Source organism: Coenobita brevimanus, chromosome 14 (assembly GCF_032717465.1).
Source record: "Coenobita brevimanus isolate Jiangsu-jjx chromosome 14, ASM3271746v2, whole genome shotgun sequence".
Lineage (NCBI taxonomy): Eukaryota > Metazoa > Arthropoda > Malacostraca > Decapoda > Coenobitidae > Coenobita > Coenobita brevimanus.
Window position 1 is genome coordinate 22,596,729 of NC_136967.1, and position 14,003 is coordinate 22,610,731.

The window sequence follows — 14,003 nt, forward strand, 5'->3', positions numbered from 1 at the left end:
AAGAAGAAAATCACTCAGACCAAGATAGAGCATTTCTTTGTGATGAAGACAGAAAACTTAAGGGAGTTATCTTCATCATCAGTAGCACGGGAGTCAGAGGAAGAGGAAGAGGAAGGACAGCAGAACGAGGAGGGACAACAAATTTAGGGTGGGGAGCAGCGGGAGGTGTGGTAGCAGGGTCAGGAGGGACAGCAGCAGATGACGAGTGATGCATAGATGAAGTGAGGCTGTGTGTTGTTATTGTTTGTTACCTGCTTACTGTAATGAAAATGTTGCTTTTACCGTAGTGTTTTTATGACCTGCTAATGCATTAATAATGTTGAGGACCTTTCACAGTGCCGTGAATGAAGCAGAATTGAAAGAAAATCCACGTAAAACACAAAAACAGTATGTATTTGGGGAGAAGTAAACAATGCTTCGGCCCAACTAGGGCTCAGATGTTGTTTATTTCTCCCCAAATATACTGTTTTTGTTTTTTACGTGGATTTTCCTTCAAATTAATATTGTTGCTTTTAAGTTTAGAGTAGCATAACTCCCCAAATGGGTAGACTTTCCCAGAGTCCAGGAATGTAACCCCAAATATTACCATTGTTTCTTATGGGAAAATTATGTTTAAAAAACATGATTTTAACTAACGCGACCTCTCCAGGAACCTAACCCTCGCGTTATTTGAGAGGTTACTGTACTTGTATACATAAATATCATAGTCCAGTAATTGCTTATCAGTGTAGCTACATTTATGCAGCACAGTGCAGGGTAGCCTACTGTATATGTACAGTGGTAGGTAATCTGATCAAATTTGTCATGCTTAAATGTATGTATTGGAAGTGTAATAAATCTAAGATTTTCCTTGCAAGGTCAGTATGGGTATTACTGTATTTGTTAACAAATTTTATCATCTTTGCTGCCATTGCCATTTCTTTGTACACAATATTATTTTTAGCATGCATAAAAGATAGTTCAAAATTTGCTGAGTCATGGGGTAATAACGATTGTCCTTAATGATTATACAGTGTTATTGACAGATGGGTAGTTTTCTTTCAGGGTCAGCATTATTTACTGACATATCTTTGAAAGCAGTGATAAGAAATGGGGAAGTGAGCATTGAAGTGAAAAAGTTACTGCATGACAGTGTTGTGATATCAACTCTTATATATGGAAGTGGAGCTTGGACCTTGTTGGAGGGACACAAGTCAAGAGTGAGAGCAGTGAAAATGAGCTATTTGAGAGAAGCATATGGAGTCAACTGGAGAGACAAACTGACAAATGAGGAAGTGAAGGAGCATTGTGGTGTGGATGGCGATGTGATAGGAAGCTTTAGGAGAAATACACTGAGGTGGTTTGGCCATGTGTAGAGGACGGAGAGTGAGAGACTGACAAGGAGAGTGTATGTGAGTGAGGTGGAGGGAGGGGAGAGGGAGGGGGAGGCAAAAGATGAGATGGAGGGATGAAGTGAAGAGGTATATGAGAGAGGGGAATGTGAGCTGGGAGCAGGGCAGTGAAAAATGGCGAGGGACAGGATAACATGGAGGCGATTTGTTTGTGGCCACCCCTTGCGAGATTAAGGCATCTGGCAATAGATAGGTAGATATTTTACCCTATTAGCTGCTGTTACTTTTTCTCTATGTTTAATATTGTTAATATTTCTAGGATGCTCAAATTACAGTTGAAAGTGTGCCTAATTCATTGACATAACATTTTGTCTAAAAAAAAAGTTGGATGAGGGTTGGGGTTTGGAAACAATATGAGGGTTGGAGGGGCGAAATCCTAAGTAAATTTTCCTCATGAGAAGTCCAAGTTGTTTTACAGGACTTTTACAAATGTACATTTTTCTGCAGTGTCAAGAATCCTAAGCAGAGGTGCAATAAAAATGTACCTGTGCAGTTGAATAAAATGCAATTGACAAGGACCTAACCATTAATCCTCTCATTATTGGGTCTATTTCATACAAGCCTTCTCTAAGGTTAAAGTTGTTATATTTATCTGTACAGCACCCTGTAATGTACTAACCCATGTTTTTTTAAAACTACTACACTTGTACAGCATTTCACTGGAATTTCAGTTGATTACAATGTTGTTTTCAAAGGAGTGAACATATTCTACATTATTTGTGTTGCCTGTTGTACATGCATTCTGTACGGTACTGTATTTACATTCCATAATACAAGTACCGTATCTACATCTCTTCCTTGCTTTTTTTTATTTTTTTTTATTTTTTATTTTTAAAGCTGACAGACGCTTGGTACTGGGTGTGTTTTTCTGCCCACAGACGATTAATTTTGATGTGATGCATCAGGGAGGAAAGTGATTAACATGCAATGAGTGTGAAGTAGATGCAATGTAATAGGAGGCCAACTTTTTCCCCAGACAGTGCAGCTGAATTATTTTAGAGAAAGGTTTGGAGGGACACTGGATATTTGAAAGAGTGCTTACCTTTTAGAGATAGAACCACTACTAAATGAAACACCAGACTACCAGCAGGACTGGAGCCTGCAGTCACTCATGTGTCCAGGAACATAAAGTGATGTATCTCACCCACCTCAGGACTAAAGACCACACCAGATAAGCTTACTGCATAAGGGCATATTGTTAACAGTGGGCTGGAGATGCCCCACAGCCATCCTATAGTAACAAAGGATAGAGGGTGAGTGATGAGGCCCTCCAGTAATGATGGGGAGTGCCACACATCGTCCCTTGTTCACAGCTGCACAAAATATTCCTACTCAGGTACCTTCTGACACTGCACCAGGGGTGTATTGTATCTCACAGTTTGTAATGCACTGTATGTTAGTTATTAGGATATTGGTTGGGGATTCCCTAATGAGAACCCTTGCTACACATATTTAAAGTAAAAATATATACTGGGTGCATTACCATAAGACCATAACTTATTACCATAGAGACTTCCCTGTGAAGACACTCCTTACTACATTAACTGATGTTTGATATATACTGTGTTCATTACCATTCTTCACAGAAGTTGATATGAGAGGCATGGGAACCATAGTAAAGTAAGACTTTGCACAATAACCCACCATGTATCAAGCATAACAATGCTTCTAATTAGTGAATAACCAAGAATCATGAGTAGAGCCTCTACAAACAGAAGGGGTTCTGAACAGTGATTCCTTGGTTATGGCAGTTTTCATTATCATTGCAAGATGAAACCCTGCACTCCTGCTGGTACTGCGCATTTTTGGACTAAAAAAATGTGTTATCATGCATCTGAGCTTATTTCTGCTGCTGATGATTGTGGTGTAAAATTTGTGGTTTCTGATGGTTTTGAAGGATTCAGAGATGAGTTTCTGCTTGAGGAGTTAATCCCATTATATCTCCATTCCCAAGCCTCAGAACCCATTACCAGTGCCTCAAACCAATCTCAGGGCTCTGTATGGTAGCTATGAGTTTTTTCCTTATTGTGTCATTTTCATCACTTTCAGTTGGGCTAACCATACCCATGTGTGTTTCTGATACTTGCCATAACAGTATATATGTATATACTGGGTATACAGTAAATTGTTGTAAAAGGAAAAATTTGGGTTTGGTGCCCAGTACCAATTAGGATAAATCCCAGAGGTTCTGTGCTTTCATTATCACTCGGTTTCATTATCACGCGTTGGGTGCAGCATTAATTATGTACCATAACCAAGGAATCAGAGAATTTATTATCTCAGTAAAATTCAGAGTGTTATTCTGTGCATCCAGTTGGACTCACTGCATAATATTTTAGTGGTTAACAGTATGGTATTCTTTCAGGATACTGTTGATGCCCTTAAGGAATTATCAACCTTCTTCACGGAGAATACCTTGCGAAGTCGTAGAAATCTGCGAGGTGAAATTGAAAAACGAAGTGTGGGAATCAGTGAGGTGAGTATATATTATACAAGTAAAATTAAGTACAGTTGTCCCTCCTACAGCATGGATCACAATAACTCACACAGATCTGTTATAAGATGACAAGGGCAAAGTATCCCAGGACACTTACTACAGAGTAAAATGCCCAAATGCTGGTATTGTATACTGTAATTATGTAGTACAATTCATGATCACACAGCCCACCTTCCTTGCTGAAGATGTACAGTAATTTAAAGTATTTCCCCAGGAATAGTGAAATTGATGAATAACGTTTGAAAACAAATTTTCCAAATTAAAATAACTAATATTTTACTTATATTTTTCTGCATACTAAAAGGATACAGAAACCATTTTAGAGATATTACAAGCTTTATATAGGCTACCACCAAGGTGGTGGCGACCATCATCCACTCACTTGATGTAGTGCTGCCTACTTCTTCCTTAGCCTTTATCATTCTTTTTCTGTGCCTGCCCTCCTCTCTTCCTATTTCTCCCATCTTTCCTGTCACTGCTTATTGCTTTTCTTTCCTTTACAGGTGGCTTTACATTGAGTGACAAGCCAAATGGTTTCCTGTAAGCCAAGAAACCATTTACAACTTTGGGTGGGGTTATGAGGGGTAGACCGAGAAAGACATGGGACGAGGTCATTGAGTGTGACCTTAGGGTTAAGGGACTGAACAGGGAGGCTGCAATGGATCGTGCAGTGTGGAGAGCTGCCATTAGGTGACCAAGGCCGACACATGCAAGCATGTTGGAGCCTTTAAAAATGAAACGAAACGAAACGGTGGTAACCATATAACCAAACCATATGTGCTCCCTACATGTCAAGTGGGTTGGTGGAGGATTAGTGCCCCTCCCCATAAAACAAATAACTCGAGGTCAAATGGCCACCCCGTACGGGATTATGGCGTATGGCAGTAGATAGATAGATAGATAGAACAGTACTCACTGTGAGAGGCATCTAGACCTGTGATAAGAGAGGGTGGGGGAATGATGATTTGTCAGGTACATGATTTGTTGGTGGCAAATATGATAACACAAACAATTTTACTTCATATTAGCTACCTCCATTGATTTTAATTTGTATATATTTCATTAGTACATTACTGGAGTTCTGATTGGAAGAAACCATGTGCTAATGTACAGTGGGTTGAATCCAAAAGGTCACCAGAGTTTTTTTTTCAGCTGTGAAATACTGTCAAGGATGTAGTATACTGTATATGGCTTGATTGATCTGGACTGTGATCTGAATACTTGACCTGAACTAGAGATCTGGAAAATTTACCAGAACCAGAAAACTCTGTTAATCTCAGTGTTATATCAGAGATGTTATGTTCCATGAAGTCAGGTTGTCAAGAATGTCTGAGCAGTTTATCACCCACAAGGATGTGCATTGGTTTATATTCTACATTTCATCAGAATTATGATTCACTTACAGTACCAGTACTCATATATACATTTCATATACAATACAGTATTGTACAGTAAAACCTCGATAAGTTTACCCTGGAGAAGGAGGAATTTCTGGTAAGTTGAACTCTGACTGACGTGTGACAGTGTTTATTCAAAGGGTTATATTTTAGTTTCACATATATCAAGTGTTACATTTTAGTTTATTATATTCCATGTGTTACATTTCAGTATAATTGATTATAAAAAGAAATAAGTGCAGAACTTTACCTACTGGTAATTACGTGACTGTAGTAGTAGTAGTGGTAGTAGTTGTTCCCTAGGCAGTCTGGCCGAACAGCCCCGAGTCCCTTAGGAAGGCCATGGCCGAGACCGGGCTTTCCCACAGCGCTCTCAAAGAGTGTATGTTGTGTTGTTGGCGTAGGTGATTGTGTGCAATGCAGTCTTCCATAATGTGCTTAATAGTATGGGGTGCTATGTTGCATCCTGGACAGGCATCAGCGACAGAGTCATCCAGCCTCTTCTGGTAGCTTAAGAGGGCTGGATGGTGCCCACATCTCAGCCTGGCCAGGTGGACCCTGTCCTCACGAGGAAGATAGGATTCAGAAGGGTGATGTCAGGAGGCTGTGCATGCAGCTGTGTGTTGTCTTTAAGTGACTGAATGGAGCGGCGAGTGATCTGAGTGTGGATATGCTTCTGGAAGCTGGTCTGAGGGGGGAGAGATGACAGTATTTGTGTATGGTATCGTGTGCTGGGTGTTGTTTTGATGTTCCTTGGTGTGGGTGGATGTGACTGTTGCACCCTCTGCCTATGCAACCTCCTATCCTAGCATAGCTTATGACATGCACCGAATTGTTTTTGTTTTTTATTTGCATTGCTTTATAATTGCTTCTTTAGTTTAGTGTTAGCTTGTTCGGTAGGTGGGAGCGCCCATCGTCCACCTACTTAGTTTAGCGGTACTCTGTTTCAGGGTAGCTCACTTTGAGTGGCAAGCCAAATGTACAACGCTGGGTGGTAACTTTATAACTTTTTTTTTTATGCAAGGAAGAAGGAACCAAAGACTAAGAGCCCACAAACTGTTCCTTCCAAGAAAAAAACAACAAAAACAATACAAAAGAGAGCCAGAATCAAGATCCGTTGATTTCGAGATGCCTGGATACACATGCTCCCTACGTGACAGCAAGTGGGTTGGCGGAGAGGTTAGTGCTCCTCCCTGGAACACAACTAACTAAAAATACAAACAAGAAACTTCAGAAAAGGACTGAACACAGGTGACGACTAAGGAATGAACAAAGGACATTGTACGGATTGCAACATGGAACGTAAGGGTGCAAATGATGAGGTGAAAAAGATTGTCCAGATGCTTGAGGGTGCCAAAGTGGACATATGTGGAATAACTGAGACTAAATGGAGAGGTGAGAGTGCGAGAGAGTGGGAGTATGGATGGGGTACATGTGCGGGAGTAGGTGAAATTGGGAGGCCAAAGGAGTATGTATTGTTATTTGCAAGAGATGGAAGGAGAATATAAGAGAGTATGGATCTGTTGGCTCAAGGATTGTGTGGGTAAGATTGAATGTAGGACTACAAATGTGGGCAATTGTGTGTGTGTATGCGCCAGCGCAAGATTGTGCAAGTATAGTGAAAGAATAGTTCTAGGCAAATGTGGAAGCATGCATGGAAAAGTTTGAAAGGAATGAAAGAGTGTTTTTGATTGGAGATATGAATGGAAAAGTAGGGAATGTGAAGGTGGATGGAGTAGTTGGTCTGGGGGATGTGCCTGAAGAAGTGGATGAGAATGGCAGTGCTCTAGTGGACATTTGTGTGAGGAGGGGGTTAGTGTAGCCAATACCCTCTTTAGACACAAAATGATCCACAGGTAGACGTGTCGTGTGATGAGAAAGATGGGTGGTGAACTGAACAAATGGAAGGCAATGATTGTCTGTGTGTGTGTGGATGACAGGTTGAGAAGGTGTGTAATGGATACAAGAGCATACAGAGGCTGGGGAAGTGGGCTTTCTGACCACCATGTGGTGATGGTGAAAGTCAAGGTTCAACTGAAATGGAGGAACAGAAGGAGGAAGGGACAGGAAGTAGTAGTTCATACAAGGAGGGTATAAAGATTACAAGAGGATGGAAAAAAGGCAGAATATAAGAGAGAAGTGAAGGAGCGATTGGGTAAATGTGGTTTGGAGCAGATAGGAGAGGTGGAAGGTATGTGCAAGATATTCACAGAAGAAATCTGTGTTGTATGTGACATGGTGTATGGGGTGAAGAGAAGATGAAAAGGGGTGCAAGGAACAGCATGGAGGAATGAAAAGTGAGACAAGCTGTGGTGCAAAAGAAGAAAGCATATAGTGAGTAGGTGGGAGACAGGGGCATGAAGGAAGTTGAGAGATGGAAGACAGAGGTGAAAAGATTAGTAAGAGGGAGTAAGAAGAGAGTGGATGAGGAATTTGGAAGGAATTTGAATGTAAAGAGGAGGGAATGTAGGAAAATGTTCTGGAAAGAGGTAAAGAGTGTTAGACAGGGTGATAAAAAAGTTAGTTAGGGAGTGAAAAATAAAAATGGTAGATTGCTAGTGGAGAAGGGAGAAAAACTGAGCAGATGGAGAGAACACTTTCAGGAATTGTTAAACTTAGAGATTGAAAGTGATGAAAGTATAAGTGGCTGGGGAATGGCTGGGAGAAGGAGGGAGGTGAGAAGAAAGGAAGAAATCAGTAGGATGGAAGTAATGGAAGCAATGAAGAAAGTCAAAATGAGGAAAGTCCCAGGAATTGATGGAGTATGTGGTGAAATGCTGAAGCATGAGGGAGAGATAGTAGTAAAATGGATATGGAAGATGTGCAGATTGGCCTGGAAGGAGGGTAGAGTCCCAGAGGATTGGAAGTCAGGTGTAATTATTCCTCTGTGCAAAGGAAAAATGGGAAAAAGAAGTGTGTGGTAATATTAGGGGCATTTGTCTTCATAGTGTAATAGGAAAAGTATATGGTAGAATACTTATTGACAGAGTTAGGGAAAGAACAGAGGAATTAGTTGGAGAAGAACAGGGAGGTTTTAGGAAGGGAAGAGGTTGTGTAGATCAGATATTCATTCTGAGGTCTTTAGTGAAAAAGTTTCTAGAGAAGGGAAAGAAGTTGTATGTGGTCTTCATGGATTTGGAGAAAGCATATGACTGGATGGATAGACAAGGAATTTGAAAAATATTATGGCTAGAGGCCCCCCCCCCCAAGGGGAGAATCACACCAGCCACGAACCGATACTTATGTAACGCTGCTACATTCCAAAGTTATCGTGCTAACAGATATACAGACAGACAGACAGACAACCTGAAAACAATACCAGGTTTGCTGTCATGACTTGTAAATATATTTAGTAAATGAAAAGTTGTTGAATGCCAAAGAGAATATGTATGATGGGGCTAAGGCTGCAGTGCTTGTGAATAGTGAATTGATTGATTTTTTTCATTTTGAATGTTGGATTGAAACAGGGATGCATCATGTCACCATGGGTGTTCAATCTGTATATGGATGGGGTTATAAAAGAGATACAAGGTAGGGCAGTGGATGCTGGAACAGCTTTAGTGAGAGAGGGCAACATTTTGATACTCCCTGTACTGTTGTGTGCAGATGATACTGTACCTGTATTGTTATGTGAAGACAAAAGGGAACTGCATGGCCTGGCGAATGAGTTTGGAAGAGTGTGTAAGAAACGGAATCTAAAGGTGAATGCAGGGAAGAGTAAAGTTATGGCATTCAAGAAAAATTAAGCCACTGGATATAGAGTGAGGCTGGATGATGAGAAAATGGAAAATGTGAGTTCATTTAAGTACTTGGATAGAGTGATGAGTAAGGATGGAAGTTTGGAGGGTGAAGTGTGTGAAAGGGTATAACAAGGAAGATGTTGCTGGTACTTTGAAAGCAGTGATAAGAAACAAGGAACTGAGCATGGAAGCAAAAAAGTCGCTTCATGACAGTGTTGTGATACCAACTCTAATGTATGGAAGTGCAGCTTGGGCCTTGTTGGAAAGACACAAGTCTAGAGTGAGAGCACTGGAAATAAGTTATTTGAGAGGAGCATGTGGAGTTACATGGAGGGACAGACTGACAATTGAGGAAGTGAAGGAGCATTGTGGTTTTGTGGATGTGGACGTAATAGAAAGCATTAGGGTAAATACGCGGAGATGGTTTGGCTATGTGGGGAGGATGGAGAACGAGAGACTACTGAGCAGAGTGTATGTGAGTGAGGTGGAGGAGGGGAGATGGAGGGAAGGGCCAAGGATGAGATTGAGGGATGGAGTGGAAAGCTATATGAAAGAGGTTGGATGTGAGCTGGGAACAGGGCAGTGAAATGGTGGGGGACTGGGCAACATGGAGGTGATTTGTTTGTGGCCACCCCTTATGGGATTGAGGCATCTGGCAATAGAAAGATAGATAGTTTTGTATCAGTAAACAAGTAATCACATATGATTTTGTTATTATTGGGGGGTAATATATTTTTTTTGGAAAAATTTCTGGTTAGTCAGAAAATTCGGTAAATCGTGCTGTCCTAGAGCCCCATATAGTTCGACTTATGAAGGGTTTACTGTACGAGTATACCCCGAGATATGATACCCCTAGATGCGATACCCTGGCTTAACAATGGGGGTAGAAATACCACCATACCCCGCCAGACAATGGCCAAACCCCGGTTTAACGATGGGTTTCTATTTTCTTTACCAATTTTGATGATATTTTAGACTTAAATTTTGTGTTTAGGTTGATCTACAAACGGTTTTTAGACTTAGATTAATGTGTTTTAGTTGTAGGTGGGGTGACCATATTCATTTTGGGATGCAGTTTGCTTAGTTTCATTTTTTCCAGACTTATATTTGATGATTTTCAGATATTATTTTTGTGTTTAGGTGAGTTGTAAACTGCATTTAGGCTTAGCTTACCTTGTTTTAAAGCTATTTGGGGGTTTAGGTTAGCTAGAAACTTTTTTTGGGGCTCACTTGGGTGGGTTTAGAACTTGGTTGGGGGGAAACCCAAGGCTGAAAAACGCATCCCTATACTTTACATGTTAAATCTACTCCAAGATACGATACCCTGCCCAGCAATTTTTTTTTTAACCAATTGCATCGTTAAACTGGGATATACCTGTACTTGTACTGTATGGACAGTAGTTTGTGTGTGTGTGTGTGTGTGTGTGTGTGTGTGTGTGTGTGTGTGTGTGTGTGTGTGTGTGTGTGTGTGTGTGTACCACATACAGTAAATTTCCGATTATCCAGGACTGTATTACCTGGCATACGGCATTATCCTGTGTAGCCAGTGGCCAAATAACAATGGCATCTGTCAGTAGGCATCAAATCTTTGACATTATCCAGTATGAAGGACCCCTTCCTGCCAAAAGTTGATTATTATCTGGCATGAGACAGTTGCTGTTATTGAACATCCAGCTATAATCACAAAAAAAAGAAAGAAAGAAAGAAATACACGAAATCTATCTATCTATCTATTGCCAGATGCCTCAATCCTGTTTGGGGTGGCCACAAACAAATCGCCTCCTCGTCGCCCTGTCCTCCGCCATTTCACTGCCCTGCTCCCAACTCACACCCCCCTCTCTCATATACCTCTGCACCCCATCCCTCCATCTCATCCTCGTCCTCCCCCTCCCTCTTCCCCCCTCCACCTCACTCACATACACTCTCTTCGTCAGTCTTTCACCCTCCATCCTCTCCACATGGCCAAACCACCTCATTGTGTTCCTCATAACGTTTCCTATCACATCCACATCCACACCACAACGCTTCTTTATATCCTGATTCGTCAGCCTGTCTCTCCATGTGACTCCACAGGCTCCTCTTAAATAACTCATTTCCACTGCTCTCACTCTTGACTTGTGTCCTTCCAACAATGTCCAAGCTTCACTTCCATACGTTAGAGTTGGTATCACAATACTGTCATGTAGTAGTTTTTTCACTTCCATGCTCACTTCCCTGTTTCTTATCACTGCTTTCAAAGAACCAGCAACCTTTCTTCCCTGCTGTACTCTTTCAAGCACTTCACCCTCCAAACCTCCATCCTTACTCATCACACTACCCAAGTACTGAAACGTACTCACATTTTCCAATTCCTCACCATCCAACCTCGCTGTACATTCACTAACTTCACCTCTCTCAAAGACCATCACTTTACTCTTCCCTGCATTCACCTTTAGATTTCGTTTCTTACACACTCTCCCAAACTCATCCACCAAGCCTTGCAGCTCCCCTTCATCTTCACTCAACAACACAGTATCATCTGCAAACAACAGTACAGGGAGTTTCCAAACATTATCCTCTCTCACCAGGGCCACTCAACATCCACTACCCTACCTTGTACCGATACCTCTTTTATTACCCCATCCATGTACAGATTATACAGCCATGGAGACATGACACATCCCTGTTTCAACCCAACCTTCAAAGAGAAAAATTCACTTAGTTCACCATCCACACTCACTGCAGCCTTAGCACCATCATACATACTCTTCACAGCATTCAACAACTTCCCATCTACTCCATATATTCTTAATACTTTCCACAATCCTTGTCTATCCACCTTGTCATATGCTTTCTCCAAATCCATGAAACCCCCATACAACTTCTTTCCCTTCTCTAGAAACTTTTCCACTAAAGATCTAAGAATGAATATCTGATCTACACAACCTCTTCCCTTCCTAAAGCCTCCCTGTTCTTCTCCAATTAATTCCTCTGTTCTTTCTCTAACTCTGTCAATAAGAATCCTACCATACACTTTTCCTATTATACTAAGAAGACAAATGCCCCTATAATTACCACACACTTTTTTTTCCCCTTTTCCTTTGTACAAGGGAATAATTATACCTGACTTCCAATCCTCCGGGACTCTACCTTCCTCCCAGGCCAATCTGCACAACTTCCACATCCATTTTACTACTATCTCTCCCCCATGCTTCAGCATTTCGCCACACATTCCATCAATTCCTGGGGCTTTTCCCAATTTAACTTTCTTCATTGCATCCACAACTTCTATCCTACTGATTTCTTCCTGTCTTCTCACCTCCCTCCTTCTCCCAGCCATTCTTCCGCCTCTCAACTTCTTCCAAGCCCCCATTTCTCATCCAATCATTGTATGCTTTCTTCTTTTGTGCCACAGGCTGTCTCACCTCTTCATTCCACCATGCTGTTCCTTGCACCTCCCTCCGTCTTCTCTTCCTCCCACACACCACATCACATGCTGCACATATTTCTTCTGTAAATATCCTGCACACACCTTCCATGTCCCCCATCTGCTCCAATTCATATTTGCCCAATCGTTCCTCGACTTCTCTCTTATACTCTGCCTTTTCTCATCCTCTTGTAACCTTTCCACTTTCCTTGCAACTACTCCTTCCTCTCGTCTTTCCCTTCTTCTATTCTTCCATCTTACTTGGATCCTAATTCTGGCCACCACCAAGTAGTGGTCAGAAAGTCCATTCCCCCAACCTCTATAAGCTCTTGCATCCATTACACATTTTCGCATCCTTTCATCCACACACACATAATCAATCATTGCCTTCCTTTCATTCAGTTCACCACCCACCCTTCTCATCACTCGCCATGTATACCTGTGGATCATTTTGTGCTTGAAGAGGGTATTGGCTATCACCAACCCCCTCCCAGCACAAATGTCCACTAACGCACTCCCATTCTCATCTATCTCAGCAGGCACACCCCACTCACCAACTATTCCATCCACCTTCACATTCCCTACTTTACCATTCATATCACTGATCAAAAACACTCTCTCATTCCTTCTAAACTTTTCCATGCACACTTCCACATTTGTCCAGAACTCTTCTCTCACTCTGCTAGCACGATCTTTCGTTGGCGCATACACACACACGCTATCGCCCACATTTGTATTCCAACTTTGAACTTTACCCACACAATCCTTGACCCATCTGATCCATACTGTCTTATGCTCTTCTTCCATCTTTTACTCACAACTATACATACTCCTTCCTTTGCCCTCTCATTCTCACCTACTCCTGCACATATACCCCATCCATACTCCCATTCTCTCACACTTTCTCCTCTCCATTTTGTTTCAGTTATTCCACATACATCCACTTTCGCACCCTCAAGCACCTGGACACTCTCTCTCTCTTTCATCTCATCATTCACTCCTCTTACATTCCATGTGGCCATTACCAAGTCCTTGTCCAGTCCTGGGTTGTCATCATTAGGTCAGTCCTTGTCCGAGGCTTCTTGTTTGTTTTTTTAGTTAGTTGTTTTCCGGGGAGGGGCACTAACCCTCCGCCAACCCTTTTAGTTGCCTTTTACAACAAGCAGGGATACTGGGGGAGTATTCTTGAAAAACCCCCCTACCCCTAGGGGTAAAATGAATGGTGTTATACTTTACTGTAATAGGAAAGTGGTGGAGTGTTGAGGGAGGGAGGTTTGACGGTCGGTGGGCCTCACACCTCACAGGGTGTTGGTGGTGTGTAGGAAGGGGAGATGCAGTGGTAAGGAGAAGAAGAGTTTTGATTGGCTAAGGCAGGGGAGGGAGAAATCTAGTGCAGATTTTTCATTGGCTGGCATCAGGTAGGTGGATGTTCTCTCACTCTCCATTTCATTCCTCAGCCGCTATTGTGTTGATATATAAATGAGCCTACATTGCATTCTAAAGCCTGTAGTCTTCAACTGAGGGCAGGGGTTACCCTTTCCACTCCCCACTCAAGCTGGAAGCTCACACCTT

The 14,003-nt window shown here is 41.8% G+C and overlaps 1 protein-coding gene across 1 annotated transcript in view; it reads left to right on the forward strand.

Moving 5' to 3' along the window:
• Cog6 (conserved oligomeric Golgi complex subunit 6) overlaps window positions 1-14,003 on the forward strand; it is a 149,211-nt gene that overhangs the window by 15,789 nt on the left and 119,419 nt on the right. Inside the window, exon 2 of the mRNA XM_080264805.1 lies at window positions 3,757-3,867. Coding sequence (XP_080120931.1) covers window positions 3,757-3,867 — 111 coding nt within the window. The remainder of the gene's footprint in view (window positions 1-3,756; window positions 3,868-14,003) is intronic.